The 15883-nt window shown below is 45.8% G+C and overlaps 1 protein-coding gene across 1 annotated transcript; it reads left to right on the top strand.

The window, feature by feature from the left end:
- Window positions 1–7565: 7565 nt before the first annotated feature.
- On the top strand, window positions 7566–12183 carry SMIM17 (small integral membrane protein 17). The gene is made up of 3 exons (XM_006915917.1): window positions 7566–7728; window positions 9900–9970; window positions 12073–12183. The coding sequence occupies exons 1-3, from the start codon at window positions 7566–7568 to the stop codon at window positions 12181–12183; spliced, it is 345 nt and encodes a 114-aa protein (XP_006915979.1).
- The last annotated feature ends 3700 nt before the right edge of the window (window positions 12184–15883 follow it).

Genomic DNA, 15883 nt, shown 5'->3' with positions numbered 1-15883 from the left:
CTCTGATAAACTTGGTAATCTGTGAGCTTTTTCTTTTAAATACTTTTTGTGTTTTTAATTGGCAAGTCTTCACACACACATCTGTACACCCATGGAAATCATCTGACATTGATGTTGTGTTTCTGTGTTTTCCTATAAGTGATGTCAGACTACATCAGTGGTTTTGCAACTTGCCTTTTTCGATGCAATGATGTATCATCGAGACCTTTCCATATCAGTTCACAAAGATCTGTTTTGTTCTATAAAATGATAATAATAACATTACCCAACTGTAGTGAGGACACAACAAGCTCTCAATAAATGTCACTTCCAAGTGACTGGATGCTTCAAGGATTTAGGTGACTAAGTGAGCTTTCTCATTTCAGTCAACCTTCTTTTTTCCTACAGAATAAACTGAAGAATTTTTAATAGTATTAAAACAAAGTCTTTGGCAACCGATTGCCCTGGGTTAAATCCTGACAGTGTCATTTGCAAGTTGAATTTGGGGCTCTTCCCATGTGTCTGAGGCTCCCAAAGGATCACCTTTTGGAAATAACCTAAATGTCTGCCAGTTGAGGGAAGGGGCACAATAACTAGATGCATTTACACAGTGAGATTAATTCTCTACAGCTTTTTAAAAGAATGAAGTTGATTCTTTCCTTGTGGGATGATCCTTACTTACGGGAGTCCTTGCTTGGTGCCACACAACTCCACAAAAGGATAGAAAGTGGATAAGAGTTGGCTTTCAGTGGATCTAGCTGATCAAAGAGCTCAAACCAGAGCCTCAAACCTTCTTGACTCTTGAAGAGTTGTGGAAATCATCCTCTTAAGGGAAGAAGGTATGCCTCAGGCATTCTGGGTGTCTTTTGCAATACCCAGAACATAGTGGGTATTTTATGAATGTCTGTCTCTTGAATGATGGGGGGAGTTGTGGCTTACCTAATGATCAGGTCTTCGGGAAGAACAAACATATTCTTTTATTCATCCATTAACTCCAGATTGGTTAGATTTTATGCCAGAGGCTTATTCTTGAAGACCTTGTATAATTCAAAATTGATCCTAAGAAAAAGATGATTAGCATTACTGTTCACCAGCTAAAGTGATACTAAAATAACAAACGCAGTTTACAATTAACACAATTGGTCATATTGAAAGTATAGATTTTTGAGGAATTTTAAAATTGCAAGTCTTCTCATTTCAAAATATGCTCATGATCTAAAATGTTTCTAACTCAAGCCAGCATGAAATATATCCACGCTGTATTTACATAAATTACAGTAATATATTTCTTGTGACCCCACCTCACGGCATAAACACTAGTGCCTTTCCAATAACTCACTTATACCTTTGTAGCACTCTCCTTTCCCCCCAACCCAAGGTAACCATCATCTTGAGTCCTGGACACATCTTTCTCTTGTGTTCCATTTTTTTGTTCATGTTCCCCCTCAGAGATGTTTTGGAAACTCCGTGTTAATAATTTGAGTCAGGTGGTAGCCAGACTCTGCCCTTCTAAGAGCCAAAGCTGCCTCTTAAAAATGACGCTGCAGTTTGCAGTTTTTGCCCTCATTTGCTTTCATTCCACGCTACCCACAGCCCAGAGAGCTTTGTTACCAAGCAACAGCAGGGCTTTTCCTAGGCAGTTGGGTTCTTTGAAGAGAGAGAGAGAGAGAGAGAGAGAGAGAGAGAGCGCGAGCGAGCTCTCTAGCCATCTAGTCTGCCTAGAGATTCGGCACCAGGGACAGCTCATAATTTTCAGCACCACGGACAGGTCTGCCCTGGAATAAGGGGTTCAGTACCAAGGACAGGTCTCGTGGTGGGTCTAGGCGCAACGGACAGGTTTGCCTAGTGGTTGGGAGTTCAGCACCGCGGACAGGCTCGTGTGAAAGGGGTTCAGCACAACGGACAGTACCTAGAGCCAACTTTTCCCACGGCCTCTGCTAGATGTATGTTCTCTTCTGAGCAGATTCCTGAGCCCACTTCCTAACCCTCACCCCAGAGTCTCTCTCTGAATGCTGGCATCTCAGGAATCCAGGCTCTCCTGGTTTTAACCTCAGAAATGCAGGCACTGGATACTTAACATCCCCCAAAGGGAATTCTGGATCTTCTCCACAGACAAAAAAATCTTGACCCTACTGAGTACACTACAGGGCACTCAGCTGCTCAAGCTTCAAGTCCAAGAGTCTTCCATGAGTCCTTCCTTCTTCCCATTCTTCATGGTCCTCGCATCAGTAAGTCCTCTCAGCTCCATCTTTAAAGTATATTCTGAATCTGTCCACTGGTTTTCACCCCCACTGCCACCACCTCACTCTCTGCCCTTGTCATTCTCACCTAGTTTATTGCAACAGCCTCCTAACTGGTCTTCCCACTGCACCCATTTCTCCTTCTAGAGCACACCCCACGCAGCAGTTTCATTGATGACCTGAAAACATAAATCAGGTAATATCACACACGTCCTCTGTACCCTTCCACGACTTCCCAATTCACCTGCGATAACATTTGCAGATGTTACTGTGGCTTTTGAGAGCCTGAATGCCCCTGCCTGACCACTCTGGACACACAGGCCAGGGGAAAATATCTGCCTCAGACAGAGAAACAGGTGAAGAATCAGTATCCAGAATATATAATGAAAGCCTAAAAATAAATAACGACTATAGAAACAAATAAAATGATTCAGGGAGGGTACAAAAAGGCGATTCACAGAAGAGAGAAGAAACCTAGTCAACAAACATGTAAATTTGTTCCACCTCACTGGTAAGCAGGAAAGTGACAATAGTACTGACTGTAAAGGGAACTCTTCCTTCCCTCGTCTATGGTTTTGTCATATTTAAAATTTTGATGTAGCCTCTATGAGAGCATTGGAGATAGCCACTGTATTGTCAAGGTAAATAATAATGATAATAAGAGCAGCTATTAGCTATTAAGCAGTTTGTAGGCATTATTGGTTTTTTACCTTCACAGCAATCCCGGGAGATGGTTTACATATTACTCCCACTGAATAGAATGGGAAACTGAGGCACAGAGATAAGTGACACACCCAAGGGCACACTCGCGGCAAATGGCAAAGTCAACATCTGACCCCAGGGTCTCCGGACTGCCACCCCCCTGCCTAGCTCCTTCCTCCTCCCTCCCCCACCCCACACATGGGTTGTGGACTACAGAACCGCCTAGGAGCCTGTGCGAATTTGTTGTCTTAGCGAAACGTGGATATAACCTCCGTGGGGCATGGACAGCTAGTCCCACTGTGGCCGACCTCACTGCAAGCAGAGCAAACCCCCCGCCCCCAACACACACGCACACTGCACTGCGGACATGTCGTCACTGTTGCCCCTCCGCTCCCTTCCCCACCCTCCTGCAGGCGCAGGCTCCCCGGGGAGGGGGGAGGAGAGATGGAGAAGGCCGCCCACCCTGCCCTACTTCCCCACCCGCACCTCCCACCCGCAGCCTCCGCGTCTGCGCAGCTGAGGTTGTTGCGGTGCCAGCTCTGCAGTGCACCGACAGGGTCTGGTTGGGGAGGGTGAGTCCTTCCAGGTTCACAGCGGGCGGAAGGGAAGCGGGGAAATGACGGGGGAAATGGGGCTGGGGGCGCGGCGGTGATGTGGGACGCGCGATAGTGTGAATGTGTATGCGTGTGCCTAGGGTGAGGGAGCTGGGGAATTCTAGGGTTGCGGGTTTGGGAAGGAGTCTCCAAGTGCAGCCGGTGGGCGAGGCCTGGGTTGGGTCTGTTCCTCCGCCAAGCGCGATCCATCCACCCGCCGGCGGATTGCACTTGAATTTCCGCGTTGGCGCGAGGACCACAGGATGACCTAGCGCTGAGTGTCGGTCTGTGTGTCTGCGTGCCTTTGGGGTCTCTGTGCACACGCGTGCTATGGTCTCGGGGGCTCCTGTCTGTGTGTGCCCTCCCCGTGTGTTCCGCTCGCTGTGTCTGTGCGTCCTTCCGCGTGTATCCCGCGGACGTGTGCGCTCTGTGTGTCTGGGCTCGTGTGTACGCTCCATAATGGCTTGGTGCACAGAACCAGGGTCACACAGGGTTCGCCTCCCCGCATACCTATGAGCCAGCCGTGTGGCTTTCATCAAGGGCCTTCCCCGTCCATACGGTGGAATCATCCATGCCTGTCTCGGAGAATTATGGCGTCGGGTAGATTAGAAAAAGAACGCGGAGCGCCCGGCGGTGCCTGACGCACTGGGGTGCTCCAGGAAACAATGGCTGCGGATGCTGCGAATACTGTTATTGTGGTGGTGGTGGTGGTGGTGGTGGTGGTGGTGGTGGTGGTGGTGGTGGTGACGACTGCGTCTCTGTCCTTTCTTCCCAGCGGAAAGACCTGTTTGTTATTTCAGCGAGAACACTGAAGCTGTGGGTGTCATGTCGGTGCCTTCACACACGCACCCCTGTCATGCCCGCAGCTTTCTTCCTGTCTCCTCTCCTCCCCCTTTCTCCATTCAGGCAGACCCACCTTCTTCTGACCTGGACCCCGTGGCTTTTGTCTTCTCCCTGTCACCCCATCACCTGCATTTTCTCCTCTTCCTGTGCCTTCTTGCCCCTTGGCCTAAACACATGATTAATTATGTCTCATACTGAAAATAAAATAGTAAACAAAACAGCACCCCTACCAGTGCTCTCTCACTTCTTTCCATCAAGGCCATTTAATTTTTTTCTTGGGAACTGTTGTCTGTGTCTCCTCTCCCACACCCTACAATGTAGGGCCTACATCTACCCCAACCCACACTGAGATTGCAAACTGGCATTCCCAGGGTCCAACTCAGCCCACTACCTGTGTTATTTGGCTCACACAGTGTCTTCCTTTTAAACACTGGAAATAATTGTTGGCCTTTCAAAATGCAGAAGGTGTCATCTAAAAATACAGATTTCGTTATCCTGTGAGAAGTCAGAACTTAAGCCATACTGGGCACACATTTTTGCTCGGTGAACATCGGCTGGGCTGAATGGGGCAGCTTCATCAGATAGGATGCCCAATCTCTCCTTTACCACAACTACCCCACTACTCCCAACGCCTCTCCCCACACCATGCATCATTTGCCATTGGTTGTGTTTCCCTTACATTAGAGAAAAGTTTATCTGTTTAACGCCAGGACTTTATAAAAGACCCCAATGGTGTTGGTGATCCAGCCGAACCAGGTTGAAAACAACACAACAAAACTTATGTACTGTGCAGTTCCCAAAGCCAACAGTTATTTCTATGTATATTGAACGCATGTGCAGCAAAACACAAGTTTAAACAATGTGTATCTTGTTTTAATGTTCTGTTTAGTGAAGTCTAAAACACACAGAGCAATGGGCGTGAAGTGTCCAGTTCATTGAAGGTAGAGCTCAATTAATTTGCACAAAGGTCTTCACCCTAGGGCCACCATTCGGGTAAAAGGTATAGAACACCTCAACCCCCCTCCAAAAAAAAGTTTCCTGTGCCCCTCCCCACATCCCCAGCCAGATACAACCACTCTTATGACTTCTATCAACATCAAAGCATTTTGCCTGTACCAGGCTTTGTTTCTAATCAATAAAAATCACACATACGTCCTCCTTTTTGTCTGGCCTTTCTCACTCAATCTAATGTTTTTAAACTCATCTGTATTATCTGTATTGTTGTATGTATCCTTTTATTGTTGCTTTCATTCCTGAGTAACACTCTGTTAATGAATCAACTGTGGTTTGCTTATCCATTCTCTCGTTGATAGGCATCCAGATTCTTAATGTTTTTTTTATTACACATATGCGTAGCTTTAACTGTGAATATAAGCTGTTTTATATTACAAATATAGCTGATAGCAACATTTGAGGACAAGTTTTTGTGCAGACATGGGTTTTCATTTCTCTTGAGTGAGTGTCTAGGAATGGAACCGTGGGGTGCAGAGTGTGTGCATGTTTTACTTTAGAAGATTTCTCCAAATCAACAATGGTGCCTGTAGATCAGGGACCTGGAGGGCAAGACGCGCTGGGGGTTGGGAAGTTGGCAGAGGCATCTGGGAAATGAGTTTGAATTTTGGTTTCAGGGGCCTGTGAGACACCCCTTCCTGTAAAGAAGACTCCAATGATTGGTCATTTAGGAGAAAAGAACATATTCCACATATCTGTAATAGATGTGTTAGATGTACTATGAAAAAGTTTCGCATACACTCATAGGTGCAAAGATAGCACCATGTGCCACCATCTCTCCACTTCCTGGGTGCAGCAGTCATCATTTGCATGTTGGCTCTGACCCCCTTGCATCTATTTCTTTTTCATTTTAATTAAATGTATTGGAATAACATTGGTCAGTGACATTACATAAATTTCAGGTGTACAGCTTTATGCTATGACCTCTGTGTACTCCATTAGGTGCTTACCAGCCCAAGTCTAATCTCCTTCCATTACACAGATTCGTAAAGCTATCTGTACTCCGATGTTCACTGCAGTATTATTTACAAAAACCAAGGCATGGAAACAAATTGTGTCCATTATCTATTTTTTATCTCACTACAGGAGTATTTTAAAGCCCATCTCAGTCATCACGTCAACTCACCCACACACTGCAAAAACGTCTCTTTAAAAAAAAGGACATTTTCTGATCTATCCTAAAGGTCATTTCACACTCCAAAAAATAGATGACAATTTCTTGGTATCATTGAATTCTCAGTCCATAATCAAATTTCCTTGAGTGTCTTAAAAATATTATTTTTCACAGCAAGTTTCTTGAATCTGATTCCAAACATTGTCTCACTTGAGGTCCCAGCTTCTCTTTGGAGTCCCACGATTTTAAAATCTGGTATAACAGTTTCTATTTGAATAAACCTAAGCAGAATTTACTCCTTTTTAAATAAAATATTACTATTCTCAAGGGCAGGCAGTGGGTTATGTAATGCAAGTTTGGTAATACATACAATTTTCTAGAAGAACATAAAACCAGCTTTAGCGTCTCAAGGTAAAGGGCTGAGTGATCATACGTTATTGTAGTTCAGATAGCTTCTTGTAAACAACCTCCTGAGTTTCAGGTTGACAAGATATAGAATGAGAATATTAAAACATATTTAATTTTAAATTAGACTTTAAATTTAAATTAAACCTGGCAAATATTTTTTTGTTTTTGTTTTTTAAATAACAAGAAAGCAGAAAGTCAGGGCTGCAGGAGGCTGGCGGGGAGACAGGTCCTTCTCTCTGCACCCAGAGAGATGCTGGGGCTGACTGTCTTCTAAAATCTTCTGGCTACACACTTTGGGACATGGAATGTGTGTGTGTGTGTGTACACACCCTCATACACATATGCACACACAGGCCACCCTCTCACCCTCACCTCAAAACCCCTTACTCCCTGTCTTGCTTTATTTGTCTCTGGAGCACTGATCACCATGTGACACACCACCTGTCTCTCTCGCCTCACTAGAATGTAAGTCCCACGAGGGAGGGAGCTTCGTTTCCATTACTGCTGTGTCTGGGCACCTAGAAAACATGCTCGGCACACATTTAGCACTCTAAATATTTGTTGAATGATTAAATGTCTGTCAGTCCTCAGGTTCCAAATCCTGTGCCTGGGGACCCTAAGACCCTTGGACGGGGGGAGAAGAAGCCCGCCTTGGACACACCTGCTCCCATGGAGATGCAGAGCCTCAGGCCTGAGCACGTCCGGGAGCTGCTTGAGCCAGAGAGGACCAAGATGCTGCTGCCTAGGGAGAGCAGGGCCTGGGAGAAGTGTGCCACCTTCACCAAGGACTGGGTGGCGGTGGAGGTGGGGACCTCCATCTGTGACGGTGATGAGAAAGGTGAGGGGACAGGGGTCCCCTGGGAGGTGGGGGAAAAGGTCATGGCAGAACCTGGGAAAGACAAGACATTCATTCCTTTATTCACTGATTCCGTGAATTTTTACAGAGCCCTGTGTCAGTCAGCTTTTGCTGTGTAACCAGTTACTCCAAGACACAGTGGTTTAAAGCAACAACCATTTCTCTGCTCATGATTCTACAGGTCAGCAATGTGACATGGTCTCAGGGGACAGTTCCCCTGCTGCCTACACAGCTGCAGGGAACTGGCAGGGCAGCTGGTTGATCTAAGATGACCTTAATCACACGTCTGGCCAGTTTGATGGTGCTGACTTCAGGCAACGTGTCTCCAGCAGGCTGGCGCAGACTTCTCATGGGGTGTTTGCAGGGCAAGAGAGAGAAAGCCTCACTTCACAAGCACTTTGAAGCCTCTACTGGCAACCCGGTTGCCCATGGGCCATTGGTCAAAATGAGCCACATAGTTAAGCTCAGCATCAGTGAGGGAGGGGGCTGTCCAAGGATGTGGACACAGGGAGCAATGCACAAGTTGGAGGCCACTGGGGACAACAATCTACCACAAGCACCTACTACGTGCCAGGTGCAAGAGGTCTAGCAGTGAGCAAGATGGCCCTAAGAGAGCTCAGATTCAATGGTGAAAACAGACCATCTTTTTATTTATGAAATAAAAAGTAATGTCTGATGAGAGGTGTGAAGACAGTAATGGGATGATTGATGGAGAGCGACTTGCATGGGGTTGGGAAGGTGAGAGGTGCACGAGAATGCGGTTGTCACATGCGCTGGGGGAGAGTGTTGATGGCAGGCAAAACTACACATGTGACCACCTGGCAGTGCCACCGAGCTCGCTGTTTGAAGAACGAGGGACAGGGCCAGCGATGGCGTAACTTGTAGGCCTTGGCCAGGAGTTTATATGTTATATGAGTCTTTGGAAAGCCTGGGAAGGTTTTGAAGAGGACAGGCTTGCCTTTGCATTTCAAAAAGATTCCTCTAACCCAGTGGTTCTCAACTGGGGGTGATGTGGCACCCCACCACCCCTCCTCGGGGTACTTAGCAGCGTCTGGAGACCTTTGGGGTTATCATTACTGGGGAGACGCGACTGCCATCTCGTGGGCAGGGGCCAGCTGTGCTGCTAGACACCCCACAGAGCACAGGACAGCCGCCACCACGGAATTATGCAGCCCGAAATGTCAGTGGTGCGAAGTGGGGAAATGCTGTGTCCAGTGTGTGTGAGAACGTATCTTAGGTTGAGGAGGTCAAGAGTGGAAGCTGGGAGGCCAGTTAGGACACTCCTGCAGCTGCCTGGGAGAGAGGTGACCTAGCTAGGTGGGGTGTTGGTGGACATGGAGTGAGCACAGAGATCTGAGAATCAGAGGTCTTGCTGGTGGGTGGGGCAGAGGGGAGGACAAGAGCAATATCAAGGGTGAGTTCTGGGATTTGGGCTCAACCATTGCTGAGATGGGGACCCCTGAAATTCATTTCCACAGCAGAATGGGGCTGGACCATCTACCAGGAGCAGGGTCCTTCCTTCCCCAGGGACGAGCAGGCCAGGGACAGGGATGTAGGTAATATGGACACCAGTCTGGAAGGGAGGAGGAGGTGTCAGGCTCCTAGCGGGGTGCAGCTGTAGGAAGGTGAAAAATGCTGACTTTTGGCCTGCCCCCTAGTTCTGTGCAGCCTCGGGGTGAGACTGATGTTGAAGTTCAAATATGGAGAGACCCCATGGAGGCTGGGAGCTAAGGAAGCCTTCACTGTCCTGGTTTAGTTCTGTGGCTTCTTCTGCTGCTTTCTCACTCAGTTTTAGCCAGAAGCCTGAAGAGAAGGCACTATCTTACTAGTTTGACAGGTAAAGAAAAGACAGAAGCTCAGGTAGCAGAGCACATCAAGTGATCCAATTTAAGTCTTCCAGGTAGTTTGTGACAGAAATAGGATCAGAACTCAAGTCTCTGATTCTCTCTGCCTGACCTTGGCCAGATGTGTGTGTGTGTGTGTGTGTGTGTGTGCGCGTGCGCGCATGCATGCACATGCGCACACACGTGCAATGTGTGTTAGGATATTAGGAGAAAAGGGATAAGGTGCTAAGTGGGAAGAGAATGCAGAGCCCACACAGCTGGCGCAGTCACTCACTCACAGCTTCTTCCCCCACCCCCACCTCTGCCCAGGTCTGTCTTCTCAAGAGACTGGGCTTCCTCAGGAGTGGAGCTTGGTGGAGGAAGACTCAGAGGAGTCCCAGGTAAGTTGAGGTTCCCTCCTCTTTTACAAATGTCCTGCCCTGCAGAACTCAGTGGATTTTCACAGTCCATTCTTCAGCTAGGAATTTCCCTGCTCCACTAATGCCTGTTTGTGGATGTGAGCCCCAAGTGGTCACCCACAGGAGACAGGACGCATTCCTATTGCAGTCAGACAAGGTGTGGAAGGTCTCCATGTGGTGTGTGTAACTCCTACCACTCTCCACCCTTCACTCATCAGTTTATCATAACTTAACCATTCTTTTATCTGTCCCCTCATTCAGCCACCCAAACTTTTATTTGTCTACTCATCCACATATCCACCCATTCTCCATCTGCCCATTCATCCATTCTTCTGTTCATTTGTCCATCCATCTACCTCATCTATCTGTCCACTCATCCATCCATCCATCCAACCATCCATCCATTCATCCATCCATCCATCCATCCATCCATCCACCCATCCATCTATCCATCTACTTCATCTGTCTATCCATCTGTCCACCCACTGAACCTCCCATCCACTCATCCACCCACCCATCCATTCATCCATCTACCTGTTAAACATCCACTGATCATTCATCTGTCTTCTCAACCTTTCATTCACTAACTCATCCACATACATATTCCATCCAAGTATCCAGTTATCTATATACCTACTCATCCACCCATTCATCCATATGCAGTCAATCCATCCATTCAACCTACCCATTTATCTATGCACTTATTTATCCACACACCCATTTATCCATCAGCTGCTTGTTGGTCATGGTAGGGACTTGGCCACTATTCAACCACCCATATATCCACTCACCCATTCATCCATCCATCTACCAGCCCATCCACTGATCTATCCATCCACTATTCATTCTTCTACCCACTCATCCATCTATCCATCCATCCATCCCCATCCATCCATCCATCCATCCATCCATCCACTAATCAACTACTAGGTTTTAATCCAGATCCTGCGAGTGAAACCAAACAGACTTATCAAGCACATTCCTTTGTATTGTTTCCTTTGGTGGGGCATAAGACATTAATATGTGAAATAATAATCATAATTCTTTTATTTAAACATTTTTTAACATGTTTCCTTTGGTGGGGCATAAGACATTAATATGTGAAATAATAATCGTAATTCTTTTATTTAAACATTTATCTTATTAGAAAAATCACATAAGTACCCTAAGCAGCACATGATGATCCCATCTCCCAATCATATGTCTGAAATCCAGCTCAGATTAGTTTAAGCCAGAAAAAAGATATATTGACTCACAGCATGGGGAGGGAGGCAAGCTAGGGTGGTGCAGAAGCAAGTGCTGGTCACAGTGGGGTGGCTCAGAGAAGATGTTAACTCTGTGGCCGGGAGGCTTGTTCTAGAATGTCCTAGACAGCAGGAGACAGCACACTTGGGGTTTGGGAGATGAGTGAAAATTTTTCAGATAGAGCAGAGGAGGGAACAACATGTGCAAAGACATGGCGGCATGATGGAGCATGCCTTTGGGGGAACATTGGACTTAGGGCAGAGCAGTGGGAGATGTGGGTGAGAAGTGGGCTGGGAGGAGAGCATTCATTCATTCCATAGATGTGGGTGGTGAGAGAAAGGAATGTCAAGGGTATCACAGGTGGATGTCTGGAGAAGCCTGAAGGAGAAGGTGCAGGAAAACAGCATGGGAGCTTTTGGGGACACAGGGGAAAGATTTGGGGATATTTGGGATATGACAAGTTTAACATGCCCATTAGACATCTAAGTGGAGATGGCAAGGAGACAGTGAGACTTATAAGTTGGGAATCCAGAAGGCGGTTAATCAACACACACACGCACACATTTGAGAGTCATTAGAGCAGAGATGGTGTTTATAATGGGCAAACTTTACAAATCACTCTGAAATTTTCATCACATGTACCATTGTTCTGATAATTCCTCTGCTAGAGAATAAGGATATTACATACTTTATCATCTATCTAGTCACGTCATTGTACAGTTTTTAATTCAAATGGCTTCTCAGTTGATGTGCCAGTCGTGTAATCCCATCTTCCTGCAGGTAACAGTGCTGGCTCCTCCCTTTCGATATTCATACCTTTTTTTTCTCCTCTGTTCTAGGGCTTTGTGGAATGGCCAAAAGCCCCACAACAAACAACTATACTCTTAATCCTCTGTGTGCTTTTCTTGTTCCTGGTTTTGACAGGGATGCCGATGATGGTTTACATTTAACTCCAGTGGTGGCCCTTGTTCCAAAAGGGACTCCTTGTGTTCCCTTAACATAGGGTCCTGGCTAAACACCAGGAATGGGTGTCGAATATTATCAAATGCCTTTTCAATGCCCATAGAGATTATTATTATTTTGTTGTTGTATTTCACCTTTTGGTGTGAGGTTTTACATTAACTATATTGTATTGAAATTAAGACATCATCAACTGTAAAATGTAATAGTTTGCATACCACTGAGAAAGAAAGAAATGCCACTTAATTGTAAGATGCCACCAACCAGGAAACACATTGTGACTTCAGAGAAGGTAAAAAAAAAAAAAGTGTATCTTAGGCTTGATGAAATCTAATAGATTTCTTAATGTCAAATTATCTTTGTCTTCATAGGCTTGTGGAGTACCTGTCTTTTCAGAAGCTGAATTCTATTTCTAGATATTTTCTATATGATTCTTGCCTCTGTCTTCATACGTAAGATGGGTACTGTCCTTGCCAAGTTTGGGTACCTTGGCTAAGCTTGCATCACAGAAGTAACTATTCTCATTTTCTATGCTTTTGAATATTTTTTTGTAGCTTGAGAAATATCAATCCTTTGACATTTAGAAAGAATTCTCCAGTAAAAGAATCAGGTCCTAGAGCTATGGAGGCGGGATGTCTTAGCTAATTCTTGGATGGCTTTCTCAGTTTCTTGCCATGTTATCAGTTTATAAATCCGTTTTACTTCACTAATTTTTATGATTTATAGTGTTCTTTTATCCCCTAGAATATTCGTCTTTCCATTGAGCTTTTCAGGTGATTGGCTTAATTAATCACATTATTTTATAATTAAACAAAATTGTATTTTTCTTTGGTTCTATCCCCTTCCTTTTGGAAGAAACTTCTGTTTGTGGTTTACTCATCAGATTTTTCAAAGGTGTATCTAGTTTATTATTATTTTTCTGAAGAAGCAGCTTTAGGATTTATTTATGTCCATTATTTCTCTACTTTGTAATTTGTTTCTCTTTAATATGTGTTTGGTTTATTTTTTAATTGTTTCTATTCCTTGTCTTTATTTGTTTATATTCTCTTTTTATAAAATTATTTGCTAGAATATTATACTTAATAATATAAATGTACTTCTGGTTATAGCCTTGACCACATCTTACAGTTTAATTATTCATGTTCTTGTTTATGTTGTTGTCTAAATATATCATAGTGTTTCTAAAGAGTGCTTTGAAACTCAGTGATTTGGTTTACCTAAATATAGGGGTTTTTTTCTTGATTTACTGCACTGTGAACAGAGAATGTGGCCTATATCTGCTTTCAAAACCTTTTTAAAAAGCTTTTATTGTGGCCTAGAACATATCCAAATTTGTATGTTTCATGGACGTTTAAGAAAAATATGTATTTTCTGTCTGTAGAATTCAAAACTCTACATGTCTGTTAATTGATTCAGTCTTATCAATCGTGTTGTTGAGAGTCATGTGTTATTTAATTTTGGCCTACCCTGTCTGTCAGAAACCAATATGATTATGTGAAAATCTATTAGTATGATTATGTTTGTCAACATATTTTTAGTCTTTGCTTTATGTATTCAGCACCTGTGCCATTTGAAGCATATCATAAGTACAGCATTGTTATGTCTTTGCCAATTAAATAATATGTGTAAACACCACATACAGTGCCATGCATATAGTAGACACTCAATAAATGTTAGTGAAAACCTGATTGTGAATCCTTTGTCAAATATCAAATAATTGTCTTTAACCAATTTAATCCTTTGCCTTAAATTTTACTTTGTCTAATAGTGGTTGACAGACTGGCATTACCATCCTGATCTTTTTAAGTTCCTGTGTGTGTGTCTGTGTTTAGGCTCTTTGTGTCGTTTTGTTCTAACAGGACTTCCAATGGCCTCTTCTGGTAGAGTTAGGGCAGGGACAAGTATGGGGTCCTCTCTGGTCATCCCTCTCTTGGGCTGATTGCATCCAACAAGCCACAATTGGCCCTTAAAAGCATATAAGTCTCAATCATTACATTCCTTAGGATTTTATTGGTTGCAAATAAGAGAAGCTCAGTTCGAATGAGCTTAAGCACAGGGATGTTATTCACATTGTGCCCAAGTTCAGGATGAAACTGGCTTAATTTACAGCGGGTTCCCAGGGCCTTTCCTCTCTGTCGACTTCCCAGTTGTGCTTCCTTTTGGAGGTGACCGCCTTCTCCTTCTCCACACAGCTAGGGGCATGGCTATCACCGTCCCATGCTCACCTCTTCCCTGTGGCAAAGTGGGGAACTTGAAGCAGATCCTTGTCACACACACCTCACCCCCCATAGCTGCTCTGCCAGGGTGGACCAGGGACGAAGGGAGGGAACAGCAGCTGCAAAGGCCAGAAGCAGGACAGAGCTGTGGGAAAAATGGCAGAGAATGTACTGCAGCAGGACAAAGTGGAAACGGGGGGTGCACTGGGAGGCCACCCTGGACGTCCAGGCCCAGCGGGCTCATAGCGGGCTGAGGGCGCTGTGGTGGGCTCAGATGGTGCCACAATCCTAATCAAACTTGTGGGGACTGGAAATAATCCTGATGCTAATAGAAATCATGTGAGCAGTGGCCGTTAGTTTAGGCTTCATCATGTGCTAAGATGGTGGAAGTATCCACCACACCCCTGACGATCTGTTCTCCACCCAACAGCCAGAAAAATGCCATGAAACCATAATGAAGGCCATCATAATCCCCCTAGTTCAGCGTTACCAGTCAGTCCCCACAAAGGCGGCACAGCCCCCATGAGCTGTCCTGTGCTGCCCCCTCCTCTCTCTCCTCTCCAGCACACTGACCTCATTGCTGTTCCCACCAGCGCATCACATGCCCTCCTTAGGACGTTTGCACTGGCTGTTCCTTCTGCTTGCAATGCTCTTCCCCAGCCCAAACATTGCTGCTTAGAGCACTCTCCACTGACCACCATCCTCTAATAGCGTCTCCCACCACCTGACAATTATGGGTTGATGCGGTTCTCGTCTGGAGTCCTAACAGCCTGGTCTTTCGTCCTCCTCTGGTGGCTTTGCCTGGAGGAACTGTATCCTGGGAAGGCTGAGTTGGGGGCGAGGAGTTGCAGGCTTCCGCTGTGCCTCCCAGGAACTCCCCTACACCCGCATCAGCCTGTGTGACCCCACCCGTCCGACCCCCTCTCTTACGTGCTTGACGCTGCTCTGTCCTCTTCCGGAACAGGCCATATTGGACCCAGGACAGTATCTGCTTATAGTGTCTGCGACACACAGTGGAGCGGGAAATGCGTCAACTAGGAGAAATCTGAAAATCGTAGGAAAAAACCGGGACCCCTCCCGGCTACCAGATAGCCCCTGGCTTGTAATTCTCACCATGAAACCACCTGCTGGGAGCCGTTTCTGGGCCGACGGGACTGCTGCACGCTGCCACCAGGGAGTAGCTTAGGCAGCCAGCGCTGTGGCGTTCGCGTAATGCCAATTCCTGTTCCTCTCTACCTTACCTGTAACCCTTAGATTGTAGATGCTCTGAAACGCGTACTTTCCTAACCCCTCCCCCAGGGTCCCAGCCCCTCCTACTGCAGAAGAGGCTCCGGGCAGGCTCTCCTCACGCACAGCCCCACCTCCCGTCCCTGCTCCGCTGCAGGGACAGGAGGTCACAGCCCGGTAATCAGCTAACACACAAGGCAGTGCCCCAAGAAATGCCACCCACGCGCGGTAGAGCTCAGCGTGGGAG

Source organism: Pteropus alecto, unplaced genomic scaffold (assembly GCF_000325575.1).
Source record: "Pteropus alecto unplaced genomic scaffold, ASM32557v1 scaffold326, whole genome shotgun sequence".
NCBI lineage: Eukaryota > Metazoa > Chordata > Mammalia > Chiroptera > Pteropodidae > Pteropus > Pteropus alecto.
The sequence above is the reverse complement of the archived record's forward strand: the minus strand, read 5'-3'. Positions and strand labels throughout refer to the sequence as shown.

Bases quoted from the DNA above. Each gene is read 5' to 3' on its own strand.
- SMIM17 (XM_006915917.1), top strand. From the start codon at position 7,566: ATGCAGAGCCTCAGGCCTGAGCACGTCCGGGAGCTGCTTGAGCCAGAG. The intron at 7,729-9,899 runs GTGAGGGGACAG...ACCTCTGCCCAG, and splicing joins CTGTGACGGTGATGAGAAAG to GTCTGTCTTCTCAAGAGACT. The intron at 9,971-12,072 runs GTAAGTTGAGGT...CCTCTGTTCTAG, and splicing joins AAGACTCAGAGGAGTCCCAG to GGCTTTGTGGAATGGCCAAA.